Raw genomic sequence first — 26,482 nt, 5'->3', positions numbered from 1 at the left:
ACCAAATCTCAGTCAAAGGTAGGTGACACATCTCAGGGGTGAGTCTCAGGGTTCAGTAACAGCTGTACAATGGCTGCTGAGGGTTATCTTGTTAATCCCCCTTAAGGACTTTTTACAGTGTCATGTATTCACTAGCTAGGCTGTTTTGGAGCAAACATTTTATCAAGTGGCTCTGTCGAGGTTTCATACAGTGCAGATTACTGTCTACAGCCTGCTGACTGTGATGGCTCTTTCACAGTTATTATCTGTTGTATCAATATGACTCTCCAAAGAGCGTTGATGTTCAGAAAAATGATTTATAAATGCCCTCTTCTTAGTCCTGATCCTTGACTTTCAAATCTGTCCGCATAACATGACACACCATCCCAGGAGGAATGGGGGAAGGGCAAAACGATGTCAGCAAATAGAAGATTATATTATGTCCTGCAAAGTTGGTGGCAGCGGAGAAGCGGAGCGTATAAACCAATGAAAGGTCTGGGGACAAACCAAGGTCTAGGAGCAACTGCCCCCTTTTCCCATAGCAAATGATGCCCCTGCAACATCCTAGTGTGTATGATCATGTCCATCTACTAAATAGCCCCAGTAAGCCTGCTGCTTACTCACTGCTAGAAGAGTTCTTCTTAACCTCAGGTGGTAGAGGCAGGTGATCTTGTGGCTGATGCATGAGTCAGAAGAAAGCATGGGGAAGGACTTTGCAACATTGGAGCAACTATGGCAAGTTCCCAGCTTCCCCCAGGGTGGGGTCTAACATCTATATACATGCCTATCATTTGACTATAAAATTGAGCACATAGATGCAGGCTGGGCTTTGTCCCCCCTTGATGCAGGGCCTGGGGTCTTTGGTGGTGGTGGGTCTTTGGGTCACTTTGGGGCACTCTGGGGTGGAAGGACCCCCCACCGCGAGTCTTCAGGGTACTTCAGTAGCGAGTCCTGGAGCGGAAGGACCCCCTGCTGCCAAATTGCCACCAAAAACCTGGAGTGGAAGAAGTTCCAGGGGCCCAGGACCTGCAAGAGTTTTCCAGGGCCCCCGGAACGAGTGAAGGACCCTGTTCCAGGGGCCTCGAAAAACTCTCGTGGGGGCATCTGCAGGGCCTGGGGCAAATTGCCCCACTTGTCCCCCCCTCTGGGCGGCCCTGCCTTGATGAATGGAATTTGCTTCTTGTTTGACCTTACCAGCAGTAAAGGCTGCCTTGGTTAGCTATGTCCTCTCCCTACGGTTAAAGAGAGCGAGCTGGTACAGGGTGTACCCTGGCCTTTGGCCTGCATGTTGGTCACCCCTCCTGTAGGCAGCCTGACACCATTGCTCTTCCTCACCTGGACAGGTTCCGCAGGGCTGGCAGCGCCGACGTGCTATTGTCAGTAATATGAGTGCATGTGCGACATGACAGGCACAAGGCATGTGCAGTGGACACCAAGGGGTGATATTTGTAGTAGATATGGGGGGGAAGAAGTCTGAGCAATGCTGAAGCCCAGATGCCAACCAAAATCCCAGCTCAGACGATCCCCCTGCCCCGCAGACTGGAGCTCTGGGGGGTGTTCAAAATCTAGATCCCAGGTTTGCATCTCAAAGGGACAAGATGTGCATAACTTAAATATCCATCCATGATGCCCAGTGTACTTCTGAGGTGCCCAGCATCCTCTGTTAGCCTCCTGCTGCTTCATAAATGAAATGTGTGGTACCTTTTAAAGTGTGCACAGGTGTGGAATAGAGGAGATAAGCTGAACAGGATTAGTTAGGGTTATTTGGGTGTTTGTTTTTTAGATCAGCCTGGAGTGAACTGAAGTGAGATGAAATAGGAACTTATTCCCCTTCCACTGACTCCATAATAGGGACTACAGGTCACTAAAAGATGAGAGGACAAGGCTGGAAATAAGGAGCCTTGGTGGATCTAGAAAAAAAAGATCCTATTTGTTCTGCCCCTTTCTACAAGAAGAAGGGAGCACTCTGTGAAGTTATAGGAGGCAGCACGGTTAAAAGGATAGATGGAAATGCCTAAGAAATCAGTGGAACTCACCAGTGGAACTCACCGCTGCAGGATACTAGTGAGGAAATAACGTGGTGATATATTTTTTTAAAGAGCTAGACATTTATATATATATATATATAGAGAGAGAGAGAGATGGTGCAGTCACAAGGGCTGCCAATCCCACCAGCTGAACTCCAGCTGGGGTTAGAAGCTTACAAGCTGCCCCGCATGCAATCTTTAGGTGTTTACCAAGGGCTGCATGGTGGAATGCTCCATCCACGGTGAGCCAACTGGGCCTGTGTTCTGAGTGGGGTTTTGCCAAGTCAAAATTCCAGACAGCTACATGGAAGAGGCAGATGCATTTCCGTATAGAGACTGGCACACCTGAGCAAAGCAGGACCTGAGTTCCAGCCCCCTCCAACCCTGCCCTCCTCACATCTGCTTGATTATTCTAGGAAGCAGCATCTCTTGGTGACATGAGCAAAGACAGCTCATTAGGTCAAGCTGTGTCCTGCCTTTGCAACATGAATACACGGCATCTAGACTGAGACCACCAAACTCATGATACCTGTGACCAAATGACATTTGAATCCAGGTTTATGTTTATAAAACCCCATAGCCCTTCAGTGCTCACTAGTGAAATAGCAGCAGGGCGGTACAGATCAGGAGACCTGATATCTGCCTACTAAGGTGCATTCCTAGTGTTGTAACTCAAGGCTGCAATAGCCAGGGATGCTGTGGGCCAGGATTGAGATACACTGGCAGGGCTGTGGGTGGAGAGCCTCGGAATGGAAGAGCAGGGGTTGGGGGGATGCAGTCACGACTGGCAGAGCTGTGGGTCCCAGACTAGGAATAGCAGGGGGTTGCTGTGGGACAGGATTGAGATGCATGGGCAGGGATGTATAGGGAAGCTTTCACGTCATCATCTCATCCGCTCCCTCGCCCAGGCGAGTGCTGATAATCCGTCACTTTCATGGTCACTGACCCGCTCCTTCCCATCTTGACAAAAAAATCACTGTGTCCCCCTGAGTGCCAAGCCCTGCTCTAGCCTCTCTCTTGCTCTTTGTGTGATTGCAGTGATGGGCGCGCTGGAGTCCAGAGGGGTGCTGCGGAAGATGAGCGACATGCTGGAGATGATGGTGAAGAGGATGGATGTACTAGCCAGGCTGGAGAATAGCACTGACTTCCGGAGAGGGGAGGAGGCACGTTTTCCTCTGGACAGGTCAGTGACAGAAGGGAATGGAGCCGGCTGGGATCAGGGAACCCCTTCCTCCAAACCCACCTGGCTCTGTTTACAAGATAGTCGCTCATTGATCCCACACTGAAAGGTCTGATCCCAGCGAGATGCTGGGTGCTCTCCAGTGCCATTGCTGTCTGTGAGAGCTGGGCATGCTCAGTACTTTGCAGGATCCAGACAATGAATGCTTAGGGGGTCCTGCTGCTACTAGTGGGCTGCTGTTCTTTTGTGGAGGCTCAGCACATCCCCAGTAAAAGCGTGTTTCCCGCCTGAGTTTCTCAAACTGGAATCATTTCTCAGGTGCAGAACTACTGCTGCCAGAATGTAGCTACGCGAACCAGACATTACCACTACCTGGTGCTGGACGAATGTAGCCTCCTGATTCAATAGGTGCACTAAACTAACTTACCGAAGGGGTACTGACCTCTGTATCAGCACCCTCTTCCATGTTTCTGCAGCCCTAATCCCAGCCTGGTATGGAGGGAGGTTCCCGGAGGGTTCTGGGCTGCAAAGCACTCCCCCACTCAGGGCAACTCCTGGTTGCAGCCTGGTGTGTGGACTTGCAGCACCACCCAAGTTTGGCCCAGCCATCCCCCTGTGACTCATGACAGAGGGGCAGCCAGGGCAAACCTGAGCGGTGCAGTGAGCTCATGTGCCAGTTTGCAATGCCTGGAGCGGGAAGCCAGGCCCAGCCCTGTGGGACAGGAGCTACCACAGCGGGGTGAATGCAGGGTGGGTTCGATTTCTAAACCCCTTCTCCTAGGGCCTCCCCGCTGCACTGGGCCAGGAGAAGCATATGTGTGCCTGGTTTTGCAGCCTTGGTTTCATGCTTTTTTTAGGTGTCATTGAATCCACGCTAAAGCCGCCCCTTCATGGTATCACTCACAGCAGGCAGGGCTGCTGTGAGCAGCAATGGCAGAGCCCATGTGGTCTGGGGTTCTGTGAAACTGTTAGAAATGTGTGTGTGTGTGTATCTGTCTTTCTGTCAGTTTGGGATTCCATTAAACAGTTGTGAATTTTGTGAAAACATTTCTCCCCTCCCTCCCTTTATTTAAACTAGAGCTGAACCCAAAACAGACTCCCTGTCTATGATACTTCTATGGCTCTCATTACTGTAGTATCAGAGAGCATTTAATGCCTTCGTCCTCAAAACACTCTTATTAAGCTAATCCCCTTGGGGAGGTGGAGTACCTGCAGTGCTGGGAAAGCTCTCTCCCAGCGCTGGCGCCATGACCACACTCGCACTTCAAAGTGTTGCCGCGGGAGTGCTCCCGCGGCAGCGCTTTGGAGTTTCGAGTGTAGCCAAGCCCAGGAAGTCTGTGGCAGAGCACAGAATTGATCACAGGTCTCCAAAGTCCTAAACTAGCACCCTGTCCACTGGGCCATTCTCCCCCCTCCTAGAGGGGAACATCTCTGGATCCCAGCTTTGTGAATCAGGTGCTCCCCCTCTAATTTAAACTAACATTTTAAAAGAAAGAATGTAACATTCTTAAATAGGTCACCCTTGATATTAAACTTTCATTTAAGAAGGATTAATAGATATTACAAGCAACCTCCAGAGGCGAGTTGCATGTGTTACAGAACATTATAAGCACGTTGATAGAAGATATTACAAATAGATATAAGCCAGGATTATAAGCCACCTGTCAAGTGGTTGGACTCTAGAACAACGTCTAATTGTTGAATAGTCATTTCTTAAAACCTCTATTGGTTATTTACTAACCCTTTCAAAAGTGGGAGCTCTCCAGGGCAGAGACTGCCTCTTATGATGTGTTTGTACAGCACCTAGCACAGCAGGGTTCTGATCTTCACTGGGCCTTTAGGCATTTGTGGTAACATGAATAATCATGACCATGTGCCCACAGAGAGGCTGCTGAGCCCTGGAAAGGGGAGAGGTAGGGATAAGAAGGAGAGAAAGAAAGAGAGGAGACAGGAAATCAGAAAACATTTGAATCCCTGCCTGTAATACAGCTCCCCATAGGCTGTCTTAGCAAGCTACGTCTCTGATTATCACCAGCTACACGGAGTTTAATTCCATGGTGCCCACTCGCCCTCCCTCACCATTATCTTATTTTTCCCACCTACAGTGGAGCTATCTGTCCTGGAGCTATCTGTCCTCGCTCTTTCCTGGCCTTTCCCCTCCCAGGGAGATATGTACACCAAGCTCACAACACAGTGGTTAAAAGCTCATTGAGACTAGAAAGGGTAAGGAGGCCCATAAGATCCTGGTGCTTGGCTCCATTCCAGTTCCGGAGTCCAGCCCTACTCTTAAATAAGACTGAGGCCTTGTTCCCACTTAATGTAGCTGCTGACTTCTTTGAAGTTAAGGTTTGATTAAGTTAGCAGCAAATAACTGAGTGGCAGAATATTATGAAGATTGCAGGTTTGCTCAGATTTTTTCCTCCCTCTTTCTTCTCTGCTTTGCCTGGATGCTATTGCCTCTGGGTTAAAAGTCTCTCTGGCTTTTCCTCTCTCTCCCTTCCTGCCACCTTCTGGGTTTCAGGGAAGAGAGGCAGGAAGTAACCCTTTGAGAAATGACAGTAATCAGCCATGACCAATGGAGCCCATCAAATCCCAGTGACACACTGATACCTTTCAACTGTTCTTTTCATTACAACCCCACTAGCTTAAATGTTACGAAAAACAGATCTATCTGGATCTACTGATATAGATAGATAGATGAGCATGTATGGGGATATTGATAGAGAAAGAGGGAAAACATACACACATTTATATCATGTCTATATAATACATTTCTATCACCACACTTCTATATAACACATTTATTTCTGCCACCCTGGAATCAACCACTGGACTATTAAATAAACCCTGGCACTATGGAATCAATTGGATTTTTTTTTTTTTGCACCTTTGACCAGTTCATCAAAACTGCCTAATAACCTCTCCCTTCCAGGAATACACCTATAATCCAAATGAGAAAATTAGTCATAGTGGCAGCAGTATTACAGTCATTTCCCAGAGGTCTCGACCAAGACTGAAAAGCAATTCTATTAGCACTATACAAACCCCTAGTTACAGATAGTCCCTGCCCTGAAGAAATTACAATCTAAATAGGCATTAGAGATACTGGATTATTATCGCTGTTTTACAGAGAGTTGAAGGACTCAAGGCCACACAGGGCGTCTGTGGTAGTCAGAAATTGAACCCAGATCACCTGAGTCCCTGCCCAGATCCTTGTCCACAAGACCATCCTTCTGTAGTTTCAGCCTCTGTCCTCCCCCAAAGGAGGATCGAATAAAATGTAGAGACTGACATTTATTCTAGTCTGAGGTCCATGGCTGGTACCATTCACCCTTAGAACAAACATGGATTTTAAATGAAATATATGCACACTGCCAGGACTAGCACCACTTGCTACATCCCACTGCAGAGCTGGCTTTCGCAGCTCCCCCGTGATACATATGCTGCATCCATTTTCACACTGACATCTCGAGAGATGCCATCAGACCTTCAAAGTGTGACATGATGATTTACTCAAAAGACATTTCACATAATTTTGAAAGGCTTTCAACAGTTATTAACACTCATTGTTTCTGTCACTCCAAGGCCTGCAGAAATGGCGACTAAAGCAACCTGAACTTCCACGTTTGAGAAAGAGCACTCATAAAAAGAGATGTCTGAGGCTACATCTACATTACGGCCCATTTGCGGTGGTGTGCAGGGTACGTGCAGCTACATGCTGCAGTGAAAACCAGGCTGTGTCCACACTCTGGTGTGCAGCTCCATGGGTCAGTGAAAGGCTCTGGCAGGGAGGAGGCAGCGGGGAAAGGCTTCAACAGCTCCCTGCTCCCAAAAGGCTTCAGCGGCTCCCTGCTCTCAAAGCCTTTCACTGCAGCAAGAACAAGCCTTGGCAGGCGGAAGGCAGCGGGAAAAGGCTCAGCTGGAGCCTTTGCCCACTGCTGTCCCCTGCCAGAGCCATTCCCCGCTGCTGGACTCTTTCTCAGTGCGGGGGGAAGGTTCCAGCAGGAGGGAGGCAGTGGGACACGACTCTGCTAAAAATAGCAGCATAGCGAGACAGTACGGCTTGGCCAAGTAGAGAGCTGTGGCAAGTATATCCTCAGTGCATCCCCGCACCCTTCAGGCATATCTGTACTGTACTCGTCTGAGCCATTCCTCACCGTCAACACTGCTACTTAACTCCGTGCTAGGGGGGCTACCCAAGTACATAGCTATATGTTGCCGAAAGAAGCGTGCAGCGTAGACGTAGCCTTAAGTAACTTTTCTCTAAATTGTGTTGCAAACAAAATACATGGCGATGTGGTGTAGCCTGGGAGGGATGACCCCCAGCAGTCTGTTTGCTACCTGTGAACAACGCACATATCCCAAATCGTGTGTCAGTCAAACCTTCAGAGCTGTCTCAGAATCATGCAATTTCTTATGACACAGCTATACGCACACCTATCCCTGTATTTATATTTACATGTCGATACATAGATTTGTGAGGAAGGATGGTCTGGTGGTTAGGGCCCTAACCTGGGCTGTGGGCAGCTGGGGTTCAAGTCCTTGCTCTGCTGCAGAGTTCCTATGTGACCTTGGGTAAGTCACTTAGCCTTTCTCTGTCTCATTTTCCCATCTGTAAAATGGGAGGTGGCTGGCAGTCTAGGTACCTAAGATGAGAAACCAATAGAAGGCAGCTCTATTCAACCTTGATGTTGGAAACAGGAGATGAAGATAATGCACACATCTGTGTTATCGAGGGCATAGAAGCACTATGTTAAGGGTGCTTAACATTTCCTGTTATAAAAACTTTTCTGACCATTACTTTGGTAGAAAAAAGTAGTATATGATCACGTAACTAAAGACTGTATCATAAGCATACACACAAGGGGAATCTAATGATAGTTGCATGGACAACCTTAAGTCTGGCATTTCCTGACTTTTTAGCTCTTGGCTTAAGCAACCTAAGTAATGTTGTTTTAACATTTAAAAAATGTAGTTTATATCTACATTATATATAATGGAAAGTGTTGTGTAACCACCTGCACCACCTGTCATCTATACACACAGTAATCCACTATAGGGGTGGACATGAATATTCATGACAGCACATGTGGTAGACTCACTCACTTCTAATGATTTTCTTGGCTAATAGCTGGTGAATAGAACCAGTAACTTCAGATGACTTTTATGTCTCAGTCTCAGCGGCTTCACAACCAGCAGAAGAAATTAATAGTATTTTGGCAAACTGACAGCCTGATGATGTAGGATAGAAATATCACATTTCAACTCCAGGATACTTCTTGTATTTAGAGCCTCTTGGGAAAGTGCATACAGAACATTAAGAAGATCACTTCAAATGGCTTTTGAACAATCACAATCCCCTTAGAAAGCCTGGTAGTCTTTTGTTGACCTACGATGGTCATAGTTAAGACCCATCATGCATAGGTATCAGATTTCAAGATTTTAAGTTTAAAAGGGCAGTTGAGTGGTTGAAATCTGATGACCTTTTGGTGACCTCTGTTGGAAAGATCCTAAGGGATGGGTGCTCATATATACCACGATAACATTTCAAGATGGCCACTGATACTTTGTGTTGGTGTCAGAGAAAGATTGGAGTGCCCTCACCGTTCAGACACTTGAGGATCAGGTTTCTCTCTTGCATTTTGATAAGGTCTAAATGGAACATTTTGATTTTTTGTTTCAAATTTATTTTTTATTATATAGAAAGTGTAAAAATGTTTAAAAATTCTAAATAGAAACGAAACACTTTGATTTTATTGAAATGGAATGTTCTGGTTGACCTTAAATGAGACATTTTTAAAATGTCGTGTGTGAAATTTTGGATTTTTTTAAAAATTTCATTCTGATTTGAATGTCAGAGGTTTCCTGCAGAATGGAAATTCTGAGCTTCAACCAGCTCTGTTAAGTATGTTTAAAATATATGCTTCCCTAAGGTAACCCACCCAGCCAGTCAGACTCCTTACCAGTCTGATGTTCTTTTACCCATTTTCATTTGCCTTTGCACCTCTTGACAGGGCTACTCTCTAAAGTCCATGAGCAATGCATCCTCAGGCTACGTGCACAGGGCGTGTCTAGTTGTGTTCCCTTGGGTGCGTATTTGTTGTTGTGTTGCCTTTATGTTTTCCCATGGACATTTCACTGCCTCAGAGAACCATCTTTGAGACTGAAGTAATGGCAGATCTGACCTTCTCCTACTGTTTGGGTTCCTGGATGGTGGAAAACCAGAGCCTGTATTGTAATGGCTCCTTGAATGTGTCCATGGGGGTTTCAAATGGCCTAGGAAAATAAACCCAAATACAAATAGAAACAAAGAGCTGAAGCATTACAGCAAATCTGAATGCAAACACAGAAATATAATCTAGAAATACAAGTATGGAACCATCACAAATAAAACATTTAACTGAAGCACAAATGCTTAATCCCCCGGGCACCCCTAACACACTATGAGGCCGTGTGATAACATATCTCACACAATAGCTGCACGAGGGAAGCAGGCCAGCTAGAATTACTCAGTGCAATCACATCCCAGTATACCTGGGGCCCACGTAATTCCCTCATTTCTATTATTGTCGGTTCTTTGAATCCAAATTGTTGACTTGAGGCTGAGCACGTGGGTCAAATTGTCCTTCTGGAAATGAATCCTGCATCACTGTAAGCTTACTGCCTGAGGGATTTTTTTTAAAGCTCTCTCTGTTTTGGGTCTCTGTGTTCCCCCTGGGAAGAATCATAGACTATAAGGTCAGAAGGGACCATTATGATCGTCTAGTCTGACCTGCACAGCGCAGGCCACAGAATCTCACTCACACACTCCTGTAACAAACCCCTAACCTATGTCTGAGCTACTGAAGTCCTCAAATTGTGGTTTAAAGACTTTGAGGTGCAGAGAGTCTGAGAGGTCTGTCCCTAGTAAGTCCTGCTGGTCTGAAGCAGCTGCACAGTCTGCCAGCAGCACAGGGGTTAAATACAAGAAGAATTACAAAACTTTGCGCAGTTCTCAGCTCTGCAACTGCTTCAGGTTCCCTGACTTGGTTGCCCTGAGTGGACCTGACGATCCAGAGAAATGGGAAAGTTCCTCTCCCCCCCAGCCCCCACATTCTAGTCAAATGTATTTCTTGCTGGTTAGGGAAGGGAAGCGAGAGCCAGGACTCCTGGGTTCTATGAATGACTCTGCTTCAGCTTTAAAAAATCTTCAGTATTTCTGAGTCACCTGTCGCCTTTGTACCGAAGTCATGTGTTTCTGAACACCTCCCTCCCTCTCCCTCAGAGGTCTTGCAGGGCCTGATGTTTGTGCAGGAATCTGAGATCCTCTCATGAAGGTTTAACAGACACACAAAGTATTATTCCCACAACAAGGCACAGTGGTTTTGGAATGGCTCATTGTCTGCTATACACTTGTCCCACTGAGGAGTATCTTGTGACCTGTCAGTGGAGCCCTGCATGGGACTAATATAGACCCTGCTGTGGGGCCAGGATCCCACAGGACCCGCTGCCATAATAGCAGGAGCAGCTGGGAGCAAGATTAAAAATAGCCCCATGCAGGCTCATCTCTTTGGCTTTTCTCAGTTGTCCCCTTTCTATGCTGAGTCACATAGTACCATCGCAGTGGGCAAGAGAGATCAGTTTGCTTGGAGTCCTCATAAACAACCCTTTTTCAGTCTGAAATTCCCAACTCTGCTCTCTTCAGAGGTGGCCCTTTCCTTCCTGACCGCACTTCTCCATTCCGTTCAGGCCTCCGCCAACTTTCCCCAGGCATCGGTGGCCACATTAGTATATGTCTTTGAAATGCCCCAGGATGGCTTTGAAAGGGGAATGTGGACCTGCTACTCATGCCAGGTTTTTTAATTCCCTTCGTGTATCCTTCCCAACACATCATCCATGGAAAGAGTAGGCGGTGCATCTGGGATTAGCTGTACAGAGTGCTTAGCTAATGGGCGAGGAAATTCTCTGCAGCCCTATCACTTCTATAGGCATGTTCTGATGGGCAAGTTTTCTTTGTTCAAATACAGCCCATCTCAGCACCCTGCAAAATTCCTGGTACACTTAGATTAATCTATCTTTCAGTACTTACATAGTAACAAAGCACCTCGCACACTTTAATTTATTTACCCTCACCACACTCCTGTGATGCAGGGAAGTGCTATTAGCCCCCTTTTACAGATAGTGTCTCCGTGCCTCAGTTTCCCTAAGTGACTTGCCCGGGAAGTCTGTGGCAGAGCTGGGACTTGAACCCTGTCTCCCAAGCCATGGTTAGTGCTGTAACCACTAGACAGTCCTTCCCCTCTAGCCTGCTGCTTGTCCCTGTGAGTGCCACTGACTGATTTTTCATGTGTCAGTTGAAGATTATGCAATTAAACTGTGTTAATTTCAAAGGGCTTTCTTTTTTTTTAAAGCATTTCTGGTTAATGATACTGACACATCAATTTCTCACCTAATGCTGTGAAACTGGGAACAACCGCAACACACAATCCCACTATATCAACATAGCTTTTTACAATGTGCTCAGCTACTTGCAACCAGATCCCAATTCAAATTTATAGGGCACCTTCATGGAGAAGAATGAGAATGGGCCCTCCAGATGCTTTATGGAATATCTGTATAACCAATCACTTCACAGACACCCCACTGAAATGCAGCTACCTCTGAAGTGGCTACATGCCAGCAATCCTCATCTAGGCACACTGCACAACCAGGGTTTCTTGAACAGGAAGACTGGCTTTTCCAGAAGAAACTGCAAGAGGAATTTAAGTAAACAGAATGTAATTAATTACCTGCACCGGAATTCTGCTAGGACATGCAGGTGAACTGCTCTACTCTGTTGAAAAATACCAAGGTATCTTTAATGGCTGTCACAGGTACAGGACTAGCTGCGTCTCTGTCCCTCTTCTGGTCTCTCTGAGTGCACCGCCTCAGGAGTTTGGCTTCTATCCTATACCTTGTGAAACTCTGTATCCATCTAAGTCTCCTTCCATATTTTATGGTTGTCTTTATTTTCCCTTGGGGCCCCCCCCCCAAAAGTATATGTCAGAGAAAGAGAGAGAAAAGGTTCATAATAAAACAACTCCAAGTCAGCGTGCTGGCCAGCTGCAGAAAAATCAATACCCTTGTTAATTGAATGCAACCCTCGTAAATCATCAGAGGGAAGCAAAATTAAAACTACTTATGGAAGCATCCTGGAGAGCTTATTTACTGGGCTCGGGAAATATTAGCTTGCATTGGAAATTATATCCAACCTTGTGAGCCACACGGAGGATGGGGACTCCTTGGAAGTGACAGAGATGAGGTCAAGAAGGCTGATTGCCTGGTAGTGCTGTACCATCACCTCTGGATGTGGTGCATATGGGGACATCACTGTTTGGTGTCCCCTTTCCCCCCCACCGGATGGCCCGTGAAAGATACTATTTGCTAATGACGATTCAGCTTGAGGCTTAATTACTGCCAGAGTTCAGTTAATTTCCTCATGCTTTAAGCATTCATTTCTGTAATAGTTACATGACTCCAGATTTCCTTTGTAATTAAAGTCTTACAAAATGAAACTTAGTGAGTGACATTCCTGCATCCAGTTGCCTGCCAGCTTGGCTCTATTAATTTCTAAATTGTTGCCACTGATAGTCTGGCTTAAGATACAATGCTGCCAGACGTTATATGGCTTAGCCTTGATCATCATTTCCAGCTACCTCAGGGTCTTGTTTCTGCACCAGGGTAAAGGCAGTGTGAAAAAGCATTATAAAGCAGGACTCGAGAGTGGGTTCTATTCAGGGCTCTGGCCCTAAATTGGAGTGTGACCCTTGGCATATGCCTATGTCTCGGCTACACCCAAGTTTACCTCTCTATGATATTATGTGGATTCCTTGATGGTTGCAAAGTGCTTTATGATCCTCAGATGAAGGGGCTGGTGAGTCAGAACTGCTATATTCTACTCCTGGCTCTGGCACTAGCTTGATATATGACTAGGATGTGCCCACCACTGCCTCGGTTTCCCCATCTGTAATTCACATGGGGTCATTTGGTGGTTTCATGTGGTTCATTTAATGGCTGTAAAGCGCATAGTGATCCCCAAATGAAAATGGGCTGTGTAAACAGTCACTTAAGCTTGTCTTAAGTGACTGTTGGAAGGTCTGACAAAAATTGCTCGAAGATAAAGGTGGAGAAGAATTGTACTCAAGGTCTTCCAATGGAGGCGGAGCAAAATGGGGCTCAGTTGGTGGCGGAAATCATTTAGCTGCTGTCTTTAGACATGATGTTGGCTAGTAAGTGTAGGCTGTGGCCCACGTTTTGTGGTGGTGGTATTTCTGGTAACCCCACTCTGCTCTTTGGTAAACTTCTTCTTTGGTTTTAACGCACACAGTCCAGGGCCTGCATTAGCGTAACAACAAAAATAAATAAATGTATCAATAAATAAATCGCTTGATGTCCAAAGCCAGACACTAGAAAATGCAGCAGTGAGTGTTCTCCCAGCCTCTCCCTTTCCTGCCCTGTTCCCCAGGGTCTATAGACTCATTCTGTCAAGAGGAAGAAAGAAAACATGAATGTGGCTCGGATTACATGGGAGCCAGTCATTTCCCTTCAGCTGCCACAGTAATTTCCATCCTATATCACTTCTTCTCCAGCAGAAACTCTGCCTGGAGTTAGCTAGACAGCACTTAAGACAACCTAGTTAGGGGAAGTACAGTATCAGATTTCTAGCATCTGTAATTCCATTTACCCACCCAGGAGAGGAGTTGGAAAAAAGAAGACAAAGCTGAGGAGATCCCTGGCCTCTGGGCTGTGAGATTTTCCCTAGGTATGGTTGGTAAATCGCTCTCTCATTCAAAGAGGGACGGGAAAGGTGATAGCCCATGTCTCAGCCTCCTTGTTCCCTCTGACTACTGGGTACTAAGGGTCGAATCACACCGGGGCCCTGGGGGAGACACCATTACTTATTTCATTCCCATTTTACCTAGAGAGACTGAAGGGCTGTGAGCGACATGGGTATTTATATGATCACTAATTATTTGCATTACAGTAGCACTGACAGGCCCACAACCAAGATCAGAACCTCACTGCGCTGGACACTGCCCATACTCATCAAAAGAGATGGTCCCTTCCCTGAGAAGCTCAGAATCTAAATAGACAAGACAGGCAAAGGCTGGAAGGAGAAACAGGCACCGAGAGGGGAAGGGAGCAGTCCAAGGTCATGCAGCAAGTTAACAGCAGAGTCAGGAATAGAATTCAGATCTCTCAATGCCCTAGACATTAGACCAGGCTGCCTTGCCGCTAAACTACCAGTCATTCTGGTATCTGGGCTTTACTTACTCTCATCTTGTTGAATTAGGATCATTTATCCGCCCATGCCTGGGCTCCCTTTATTCCCATTGTTGCTGCACTACCCAGCCTTCCCCCTCATCCCCTCCAATTCAGTTTGCTCAGGCTAATTCCTTAATAGTCCTCCCTTGCTGGTTATTTTTTTGTTTGCTTTCAGCCCTATATGTCAGTGCGCCAGGAGCCCGTTTATCACAAGGCTGCATGAATTAGGCTTCTCTGCACATTAGCATTCCACGGCAAAGCGCCGATTCTGGCCCTTTGGAGCCAGGGCTTGTCACATTTTCTCAGATGATTTACAAACGAACACCTCCGAGCTGCCTTCCAGTGCAGAACTGTTGTTGACAAACTAAGCTGGGTGAGGAACTCTCCTCCTCTAGGCCTGGTCCTGAGCAGAAACCACACTGAGCTGGGGAGGTTTGAACTGCAGCCAGTGGGTCTGGAGAGCAGATAAATGGGGGCAAAAGTCAGATAAGGGGAATAGAAAGCCCTGGGGTGATGAGATACCAGTGTCCTGAGCAGGGCCGGCTCTACAGTTTTCGCCGCCTAAGCAGCACACCGAATTGCCACCGCGGGCGGCGGGGGCAGTCCGTGTGCCCTTGGGGCGGCAGGCACATTTCCACAGAGGCAGCAATTCGGAGGCGGCTTCTATGTTTAGCTAAAGCTGCCGCAGACAGCTACACATAGAAGCTGCCGCCGCCGCAGAAACCCGCCTGCCGCCCTAAGGGCCCATGGACTGCCCCCACAGTCCCTGGCGGCAATTCGGCACGCTGCTTGGGGGCAAAACAACAGGGACTGCCACCCCTTGCACATTGCTGCCCCAAGCACCAGCTTGGAATGCTGGTGCCTGGAGCCAGCCCTGGTCCTGAGTATCCTCTCCCACTATAACTCCTTTGAGTGCAGTGGTGTCACTTCTGATTTATACCAGTGTGAGAGGAGACTCGGGCACCAATGAATCCTCAGTGTGCTCTAAGATGCTTCTGATTTAAGACCACTTGAGAGTGGCAGCCCCACCTGGATGTCTGAGCATCATCACATGGTTAATCAACTGGAGACCAATGCTGGACTCTTATTAGTGGAATGTCCAGTTTGGAGGGGAGGCAGAAGAAAGCCACAGGAATGTCCCAAAGCTGCCAGCGGAGGCAGAAATAATGCCTTGCAGTGCAGCTAGCAAATAATCATGCAAGCCACACTAAAATGTGGAAGACAGAGAGCGGTGCTTCCCCAGGCTGGGGAGCTATTGATCATAGCAACCCAGGAGATAGTTTAGGGAGGGGATAATTCTCTGCCTTCCTCCCATATGTATAAATCAGTGCTGTTTCCATCTGGAATCCTTCCCCTCTGCCCTGAATCCCCTCTCCCCTGGTTTGTCACATGGGCAGATCCGGTCCCATGGGTTCCAGCCACTGAATTCCACACGTATATAAAATATGTAACTGGCAAAGGAAGCTAAAGGCCGAGTGAAGTAGAAGCAAATGAATGGAGGCGGGAGAGATTCTCCTACCTAAGGGTTGCTGTACAAACTGAACAGTGCACTGGAGTTAATCATGGGATCCTGCAGACTGCTCTCTTTCCATGGGGGAGACTTGCTCCCAGGTCAGCCCCAAAACCAGGAACTCTCAGGACCCCACTCTTGCAGTCTCAGGGACAGTTGCTCTGACTGATTCTCCACTTCCTAGCTGGGGTCCCTGGAGTAAGATCAGGCATATGTGCCGTGGCCATTAAACCGCCCGCTGCCCACCAGAGGACAAGTTCGTTACCACCCAGTCACAGCAACTTATACAAAAAGTAGCCCAGTTACTTATTTAAAAAACAGTTTCAAAGAATACGTGTTTGGCACTGATGATGATTAGCCACATACAAAGCACAGAATATAGAGACATACACATAGTGTAATGTATGCAGTGTAGGTAGGAAATACTGAGATTTTAACTCCTGCGGTATTGGAGATAAGCAAATAACTTGTAGCAATTCATTTTGGCCTTGATCCCGCAACTGATTCTAAATGGAGCCCTGAGGCTGCATGGAGCCCCTCTGGGGTCAAAGGATTGACACGTGTATCCAAGGCCCAGTCCTTACAGACTAATGCCCATGCTTAACTTCATGCACTGTGAGTACCCCCATCCGAGTGACTGATCTTGACACATATATGTGTGTGTAATTGCTCATGGGAGTAAATCCCATAGAAGTAAGTGGAGCACTGCCTCAGACTCAGGGGGGTCTGTCATCACAGTCCATTGCAGGATCAAGGCATTAGTCTATGAATTTAGCCTCAGCCCTGTCATGAATTATCTTATGATTTTCTTCAACTGATTTGAAAATAGTTGAGTGTGGATAGTCAGTAAATTTATTTTGCTGTGGGGAATTTTCTTTTCAGATGTTTGATATTAGAGATGGCCCAAAAATGAGTCAAAAATTTTATGGACATTTCCCCTTTTTTCCCCATCAAAATTTCAAAATGTTTTGACCATTTGGATGGAAAACTCAAGTTTCAGCTGTGCTGGGGCTCAATCCTGCAAACATACTCACGTTAGTAATATTATTCGGAGTCATCTCGTTAAAGTAACCGGGCCTACGTCTGTGAGTAAAGTGACTCATGGAAATGTATACAGTAGCAGCTCCTTGATTGGTTCTGACTGGATATATATGTCACCTGACATTGTTTCTTTCCTGTGTTGGCTGAGCGTAACTCTTGGTATCAAACGAATTCAAAAATGACTCGGTGCCTGTCATCTAATATTTGCTGAAAACGAGCTGTTTCAATGAACGTTTCTGGCATGGAACATGTTCGTTAGAATGTTTGCAGAAAGTGAGTGCGGAAGGTGCACAAACACAGCCAGAGCAAATTTAATTCTTTATTCAAGCAGATGTTCATGGAGACAAGATTGAGCTGTTCGCCTCAATAGGATGGGATGCAGCTTATTGCAGAATGCAGAGCTACTGAAATACGCATTTGAAACATACTTTGCTTTATAATATTTTTGTGTGAAGTTGATTTGATGAAGCCTATGGGAATAATTATATTGACCTCCTCGGTAAAAGGTTTTGAGATCTAAAGATGAAAGGCACAATGTAAGAGCTGAGTGGTATTATTATTATTATTTATTATTATTTCTATGGAACATAGTAATGCTTATAAATTATACAGCCTTTTTAATCTGGTTCTTAGAGCACTTGACAAAGATGAGTGAGCATCATTATCCTTGTTTTCTGGTGGGAGGGAAACTGAGTCACAGAGCGGCACGGTGACTAGGGAACACGCACAATGGGAACAGATGGCAAAGTGGAGAATGAAATGTAGATCTCCTGACTCCCAATCTAGTGCCCCATGTACTGGTTCACACTACTTGTCCCTATTTGAGGTGGTAGTGTAGTGTAGTGTACTGGCTAGAGCAGAGGCCTAGGGGTCAAGATTTCCTCATTCTGGTCCCAGCTCTGCTACTTTGAGTTGCCGTATGACTTTGTACCTGTAGTATAACTGCTCTGTGCCTTGGTTTCCCCATCTTTGAAAAAGCAGATACTAACACATACCTTTGTGAAGAGAGATTTGAGATCCTTTGGTGAATGTTGCTACACAACTGTTAATATCGTCATATACTTTCTACAGACAATGTCCTGTCTTGGAAATACCGACGTTACTTCCAAGTGTGTGGATCTCACTTAAATCATTGCTTACAACAGTTAATAGCTAAACGTACAAGATGAGGAAGCAAGTATGTTTAGGGTCTGTATTATCAAGACAACACACAAATAGAAACATTCATCTTTTCATAATACTCATTTTATAAGAGGCGATAAATATATAGTACCTTGCAAAGGGATAAATGTGCTATAACTAAACTGGTGCTGCAAAGTTGGAGGCATGAGACAAAGCAAGGGGAACCAAATTAATGCCTTCAAAAAGTAAAGGAACAATTGACCTCAAGCTACATTATCCCGAAAATGATCTGCCAGTGGGGAAAGATATATCTTCATAGGAGTTTTTGAAACAAGATAAATACTGTGTATGGTGTTTTATAAACGACATTGTGATCTGAATCTTAATCAAACACAAGGAAATATAAATCTAAAAATAATAAAGGTAAAATCAATGTGGATGGTTAGAAGTAAAAGTGCTATATTTGCAGAAGTAAACGTTTTTAAGGTCCCAGGGAAAAATTATTCTAGAAAACCTACAGTAATTTACTATAGTTTCACTCGCTGGCAAATCCCCAGCACAGTTTGGTAGGATTTATATCTTCACTCCAGAGGCATATTTTAAAAGAGCTCATTCCTACTCCCTGCCCACTGATGTTCTGGGAAGCAGGTTATCCCTTTGGCTGTGCTGGTGTAGGAAATATTGATAATCCGGCTATGCCATCATAAGTAGAGGTGAGCAATTCTTTTTTGGCCAATAGCAAATTCTCTGAAAAATGTAGTTTCATTTTTTAGAAAGTCAGAATGGTTCATTTTGACATTTTCTAAATGAATTTTTTTTTGACATTTTGTTTAGAAACAGATAATTTTGTTTTGAAATGTTGAATTGACCGAAACAGATATTTTTTCAGTTTTTTGTTTTGGCAAGAAAAACTGAACAAATTCAGTTTGAAACAAAACAATTTTTTTTTCTTTGTTTCTTTTTTTGTTTCATCATTGAACCAGAAAATCAATTGTTTTCTCAGAGCGCTCAGCGGAGATTGAGGCCTCATTGTTCTAGGCCAGGGGTGGGCAAACTACAGCCCGGGGGCCGCATCCGGCCCTTCAGACATTTTAATCCGGCCCTTGAGCTCCCGCCGGGGACCAGGGTCCGGGACTTGCCCTGCTCCGATGCTCCAGTTGGGGAGCGGGGTCAGGGGCTTGCCCTGCTCCAGGTGAACTGTGGCTCCACACAGCTCCTGGAAGCAGCAGCATGTTCCCCCTCCAGCCCCTACACATAGGAGAAGCCAAGGGGCTCTGTACGCTGCCTCCACCCCAAGTGCCACCCCCGCAGCTCCCATTGACTGGGAACTATGTCCAATGGAAGCTGCAGGGGCAGCACCTGTGGATAGGGCAGCATGCAGAGATGCCTGGCTGTGCTTCTGCATAGGAGCCAGAGAAGGGACATGCTGCTGCTTCTGTGAGCTACTTGAGGTAAGTACTTCCTGGAGCCTGCACCCCTGACCCTCTCCCATGCCCCAACCCCCTGCCCTAGCTCTGATTCCCCTCCTGCCCTCCGAAACCCTTGGTCCCAGCCCGGAGCTCCCTCCTACACCCCAAACCCTCATCCCCAGCCCCACCCCAGAGCCTGCACCCCCAGCCAGAGCCCTCATACCCCTCCCCCCATCACCCCAACTCCCTGCCCCAGCCTGGAGTCCCTTCCCACACACTCAACTCCTCATTTCTGGACCCACCACAGAGCCTGCCCCACCTCCCCCAGCCAGAGCCCTCACTCCCTCCCACACCCCAACCCCCAATTTCTTGAGCATTCATGGTCTGCCATATAATTTCCATACCCAGATGTGGCCCTTGGGCCAAAAAGTTTGCCCACCCCTGTTCTTGGCCCTTAACATACAAAGATTAGGGTAGAGTCCTGGTTGTCACTTACGCTGCTGATCTACCTGCATAAATGGCTGCTCTTAGTAGAAATGAGAATTAAGACAACCCTCCCTGCTCCAAAGAGCTTCCAGTCTAAGGCTCCAATCCTGGAAAATCTGGGCCAATTAATACCAGTCATGAAATTATACAGCCTTTTAAAAATTCTAGCCACAGTTTTTGATGTAAGTTCTGATCCTGCAATAATGTAATGCAGCCTGATCCCTGAACCTGTATGGAGTCCGACAGATGTCATTGACCCCCTGCAGTAGTCAGTTCCATAGATTAATGATATTAGATAATAGATGAAAGCGCTTAAAACAGAGTTTAAGTGACATTTAAGTGGTGTGTTGGCTTCGTGCTGACCCGCTGTACGGGGTGAATGTCACCCTTGGTGAATAGTTCTTGAACTCCTTCACTTCTTTAGTAGTGAATAATAGTATTTAAATATTCCCTATCCTACTCTGCTATCACTAACCAGGGCAGATCACTTACATTTTTCTTCTCATTGTCTTCAGTCACTATCAATAAAGCATAATGTTCCAGCAAGCTACAGCAAAACTCTTTTATCTCTATGCGGTTCCCAGTTTAAATATTTTATTTTCTAGTCCTCTTGCCCAAGTTGTAAATCATTTTAATGATGGTTTTAGTAATTTATGCTTAACCTTTCTTGCCATCTGTTTAATAGCTCAAATCAAAGTGTTTCTAAACTGCATGCTGGATGCAAATTCAGGAACCAGGATGAAATATCTTGATGTAATAGATGGTTGTTTTGTATCAACTTGTGTCTGAACCAATGTGGCAAAATAGCAAACGTAACTGGCACAAGATTTTGGTTAATTTGATTTAAAATTAACATTTTCAACCGTTGTTGATTGCTTTAATATGTGACAAAACTCCAAGAATCATGATGGACATTCTTCAGCTCCAAAATAGCTTAAGTGAGGAGAATATTCCTTTGCCTTCTTGATCCTGGTCACTTCAGTTTACATTTCCTCATAAATTTCCTTAGCACCTTTCATGGAAAGCCTTGCAGTACAACGAAAGAGAAATGAAATTATTGTTTGAGGGTGATAATCACATACATTTTACACCCAAGATCTTTGACTTCAGTTCTTTCTGTTGAAGGAACAGCTGCGGGGTAGTAGAGTTAGTCACACTATCGGGCATGACTACTGGCCCAGCTCCTCAGCTGGTGTAAACCACAGCACCACTGGGGTGATAAGATTTACACCTGCTGGGAATCTGACTCATTATTGTAGTACTTTCCTGGTTAGCGATTCATTCGGGAGCTGATCCTGATTTCATTTGCAGGTATTTGTTGACCCTATGTCTCAGGTCTGGCTCAGCTGTGCTCATCACAAGAGATAAGATGGAGGCCAAAGGTGACTTTAATCCTTTGGGTACGTCCTCAGTGCACACTAAGCCCTGGTCTTGTGGGGTTGGTGTTTCCAAGTCTGTATTTGAGTATCCACACTGCATTGTAAACATGGGTTTACAACTGCCAGACCCAGATCTCATAGCTATGCTAATGTGTCTATACTGCACCATGCAGCCCTTCTGTCTGAGATCTGTGGCTTGAGCTGCATTCATACTTCAAAATGAAAGGGCTTGGATCCAAGTCCTAGCTGGATTCAGGCTATGACCCATCATCCTAGCAGGGGTCCTGAGTACTTGCTGGCTGGTGTTACACTGATTTATGTGGACTAGGGTTGCCAGGTGACCAGGAACATCTGGTTGAAAAGAAACCCTGGTGGCTCCAGTCAGCACTGCTGACCAAGCCATTAAAAGTCTGGTTGGCGGGACTGGCAGGCTCCCTACCTGATTCCATGTGGTTCCCAGGAAGGGCAATATGTCCCCGGCACCTAGGCCTAGGAGCAGCCAGGGGGGTTCCACGTATGTCACTCAACTCGAGCGCTGGCACCGCAGCCAATGGGAGCTGCAGAGGCGGTGCCTGCAGATGAAGGCAGCATGCAGAGCCACCTGGCTATACCTCTGTCTAGGAGCTGAGGGACATGTTGCCCTTCCCGGGAGCTGCCTGAGGGAAGCACCACCCACAGCCTGAACCACGCACTCCCTCCAGCACCCCAACCCTCTTCCCCAGCCCTGAGCCCCCTCCCACACCTCAACCCCCTCATCCCATGCCCCACCCCAGAGCCCACACCCCCAGATGGAGTCCACACCCCCACTCCCTGCCCCAACTTGGCCAATTGGAGCCTGTACCCTGAGCCCCCTCCTGTACCCCAACCCCCTGCCCCAGCCCTGAGCCCCCTGGCACACCCAAATTCTCTCCCAGAGCCTCCACCCCACATCCCCTTCCACACTCTGAACCTCTTGGCCCCAGCCTGAAGCCCCTTTCCTGCACCTCAAACCCCTCATCCCTGGCCCCACACCCGATCCCTCACCCCACCCGCATCTCAACCTACTGTTCCAGACCGAAGCCCCCTCCCACACCCTGAACCCCTCATTTCTGGCCCCACCCTAGAGCCCTCACCCCCAGCCCAGAGCCCATACCCTCTCCCACACTCCAACCCCCTGCCCCAGCTCAGAGCCCTCTCCCGCACCCCTGCCCCAGCTCAGAGCCCTCTCCTTCACTCTGAACCCCTCATTTCTGCCCCCACCCTGGAGCCTGCATCCCCAGCCAGAGCCCTCACCCCCTCCCCAGCCTGGTGAAAATGAGCGAGTGAATGCGGGTGGGGGAGAGTGAATGACCAAGGGGAGATGGAGTGAGTGGGAGCAGGGCCTTGGAGAAGGGAGGCAGGGCAGGGCGGGGCCTCGGAAAGGGAGCAGGGCAAGGGTGTTCGGTTTTGTGGAATTAGAAATTTGGCAACCCTAGTGTGGACAGAAGCAGGACTTGGACTCAAATGTGATTCAGAGCCCGGACTTAGTGTGCAGTGCAGACATACACTTTATGGCTCCGTAATCCTGGTTGGAGCTGGTCAGACCTTAGCTTGTGATAGAGCAGTCAGAGAGATGAGTTAGAGCCTGTTTTAATACATTTATTACCTATGGCCTCCAGAGGCCAATCAAGTAGTTGTGAATGGCTGGAGCACAGAATTGCTACATCAATGCCCTACTTCCTTTTTCCATGCTCCTCTTGCCTGAGACTGTGAAGGGTTTACATGGGGGGAGTTCTCAGGTCGATAGATCCACCAGGTTCATATGGGCCTCAGCGCACCTGAGGACTGGGCCTATTATTCATAAGTAACTGCTGAATTCTTGGAGTGACCTACTGCTTGTTTGCAAGCTGCTACTTTCAACTCTTCACCACCAGTGGTGTGTGGTTGGTTGCCTACACCACATGGGAAAAATGCTGAAAGATCTAGAAAACATGACCTCATGAGGAAAGCCTGGGAAAAAATGGGTTTGTTTAATATGGAGAAGAGAAGACTGAGGGGGGACATGGTAACCATCTTCAAGTATGTAAAAGATTGTTCTAAAGAGGAAGGTGATAAATTGTTCTCCTTAACCATGGAGGACAGGGCAAGAAGTAGTGGACTTAAATGGCAGCAAGGGATATTTAGTTTAGACATTAGGAAAACCTTCCTAACCGTCAGGGTGGTTAAGCACTGAACAAATTGCCTAGGGAGGCTGTGGAATCTCTGTCATTGGAGATTTTTAAGAGCAGGTTAGACAAACACCTGTCAGGGATGGTTTAGATAATACTTAATTCTGCCTCAGGGCAGAGGACTGGACTAGATGACCTATTAAGGTTCCTTCCAGGTGTACATTTCTATGATTCCATGGCATGATTTCTGCTCCCTGACTGGATAATGGTTGCAATTTAAGTGTGGGGTATTCAGAAGCCCTCCAAGCTTTCCTAACTCGACCCTTGTCAAGGTCAAGGGGAGTTTTACGTCAATGGACCCTCAGTGATGCACACCAGCTGAGGGTCCATGTTCTTTGGACAGGCGGATGTTGCCAAAACTACTGGAAGAATCCCTTGATTTTAGCATTTAAAACAGCTGGCAGGTATAGTTTAGACCCTTGGCTTATTCCTTCACAGGGTTGTGGCTGTATGGGGGAGTGACAGCCTCTGGATTTTAAATAGGGTTTTTTGGGGGAGAGGGGGCGGAGGGATTGCATGTCAGGATATGTGGTTTCCCCTATGGAAGTGTGAAGGCCCAGTATTGATGGTCATAAACCATCCTGGAAGGAAAAATGTGAGTCGTTTGCTGCTAGAGAGCAGCCTTAAATCAACAACTGAAGTAGTGTGGGTTCATAAAACTAGTGGTTTTTTTTAGCCGTGAGGACAGAGGCACTTTAAATCCTAGCCTGCTGGTTCACTGATCCGCTAGAGAACAAATGTAAAACTTTAGTGAGAAGGACCTGAAATCAGGGCATATTTTCGTTCTGTGATCATTTAAGGTTGCCCTTTTAATTTTACTCACAAGTTACGACATTTTTTTTTTTAATGCTCTGCATAGCTGGAGAAAAATCTTATCACCTTGACATTGTGGAAAGGGAAATGATTTACTGTGGTATTCAACCTCATCAAGATATTATCGTCTGCAGTGGAAACAGAGAGCAGAACATTTGAAATGGAAAGATTGGTCCACGTCAAATGTGTCCCAAGAGTGACACTTCATAGAGGGTCAAATTCTGTCCTCGGGTGTGTTGCACAAGGTTCATGCACTGCTCCATTGTTTCCATCCATTTAAGGTGCCTTTCCACTGCCAAAGCAATGCACTGGGACCTTAGAGTAAATGAGAATAAGACCCATTGATTTCAGTGGCACCATTGGTGGAGCATGCGTGGTCCAGATTGCCGGTCCTCATTCAGGAAACCCCTTAAACACATGGCTAAGTTCCATTCAGATCAGTGGAATTTAAGCATGGGTTTAAAATGGAGGACATGCTTATGTGCCTTTCTGAATGAGGCCTATCGCAAGTTTGGATGTCAGAATCCGACCCAGGAGGAACAGGAATAGAGCCTTCCCATTGACCACTGGGGTTGTTATAGATTATCCCTCCATTCCCTGGGGTCCAGACACCCCGGTCTGGTGCTCCTCATCAGTTGCTTAAAGGATGAATTTTTCCTGGGGGATTTGCTGTAATTTCTCACTGAGGGGTGGGGACTTTGGGCAGAACTGACTTTTTCCTGCACCTCTCCTCAAAATAGCTTAATCACAAGTCACTAGCATCTGCTCCGTGATTACATGGCCAATCCCACTGGCTGAATGGTAATCAGAACCTCTTCTTCTCATAGGTTGTTAGGTCATGACACCTAGGGGCCAGTAATTATTTGTTCAAAGATTAAACGTATTCTGGCAACCACTCAACTCCCCAGCAAAAATGTCATGTCCCTGCTCTTTAATGACACAACACTTTTCAGGGAATGCTTTGTGACTGCACCCAGGTGGGAATGCATCTTTGTTCAGGTTACCAGCTGAGCTGTTGGTGGGGAGGGATGGGTTTTGTGGTGGCTAAGGTTTTGTAAAGCTCTCAAGCTCATTTTAGCGCTTGCAAAGCCAATTTGACCCAAGCAGCTGCCCTGTGTATGGTCTATATATTGTAGTCATTTCTTCTCTCTTGCCCTGCTCTGCTCCTTTGCCTCTTTCTCTTCATCTCTCTCTCTTGTTGTGCTCTCCTTCATATTTCACATTTTTTCCTGGATTTTGCCCTGTCTACATCCTTTTTTACAGTGTCCCCATAGCAGACCACAAGCCCAATGACCTTTAGGAAGGAATTTCAGACACAGGCTGTTTGAGAAAGCTTGAAATTAGGCAAAACAAGTTTCCCCAGCCGAAGCGAGTATTTGCATTTTGTGTGTGAGCGCATGTGCAGGCGGGTGGGAAATAATGATGGGTCAAATCCCACAGTCCTCCCTCAGTCAAAGCTCTCATGGAAGCAAATGGAATTGCTGCTCCTCTTGGTGACCTATTTTGCCACCTAAGAACGGCCGCTATTTAGGCAGAAAGCACTCCTGGCTCTTTCTAACAAGCTTGGACACCTTACAGGAAGGAATTATGTTCTCAGGGTTTATTTATTTACTTTGCAGATTCCAGCCAGCAGCAGGTTTGATGGAGAGGATCCAAGCTATTGCTCAGAATGTCTCTGACATTGCAGTGAAAGTAGATCAGATTCTCCGGAACAGCCTCATGAATGGGAAAGGTAAGAGTGCCCTGACGTTTCTGCCCATTCACTGATTCTATATGCTGGGCAGGTTCACTTAGGAACTCTTAATTGCTGTATAGGTGTTGTAGGGAAAAGGTAGAAACAAGCCAACCACAATAGGTTTGGATACAGATCCAGGAGTTTGGATGCTGAGCTGAAGTTACCCAAATCACTTGTGTCTGGCAAAATTAGGTTGGATATCTTAGGAAAATGGACTGTTTGACAAGTTTCCTGCTACTACTTATGTCTGGCTCAGTGTGAATTTAGTGCTAGTGAAATGCAGGGATTTCCAGAATAGGAGCAGCACTGGCCAGAGCAGTGCTGAATGCGCC

General features: G+C 46.6%; 1 protein-coding gene across 1 annotated transcript in view; it reads left to right on the top strand.

Moving 5' to 3' along the window:
* The window catches only part of MGAT5B (alpha-1,6-mannosylglycoprotein 6-beta-N-acetylglucosaminyltransferase B), a 164,842-nt gene that overhangs the window by 52,909 nt on the left and 85,451 nt on the right, over positions 1 to 26,482 (top strand). Inside the window, exons 3-4 of the mRNA XM_075071713.1 lie at positions 3,045 to 3,189; positions 26,035 to 26,147. Coding sequence (XP_074927814.1) covers positions 3,045 to 3,189; positions 26,035 to 26,147 — 258 coding nt within the window. The remainder of the gene's footprint in view (positions 1 to 3,044; positions 3,190 to 26,034; positions 26,148 to 26,482) is intronic.

Source organism: Chelonoidis abingdonii, chromosome 13 (assembly GCF_003597395.2).
Source record: "Chelonoidis abingdonii isolate Lonesome George chromosome 13, CheloAbing_2.0, whole genome shotgun sequence".
Taxonomy (NCBI): domain Eukaryota; kingdom Metazoa; phylum Chordata; order Testudines; family Testudinidae; genus Chelonoidis; species Chelonoidis abingdonii.
This window is presented reverse-complemented; position numbering and strand designations above follow the sequence as displayed.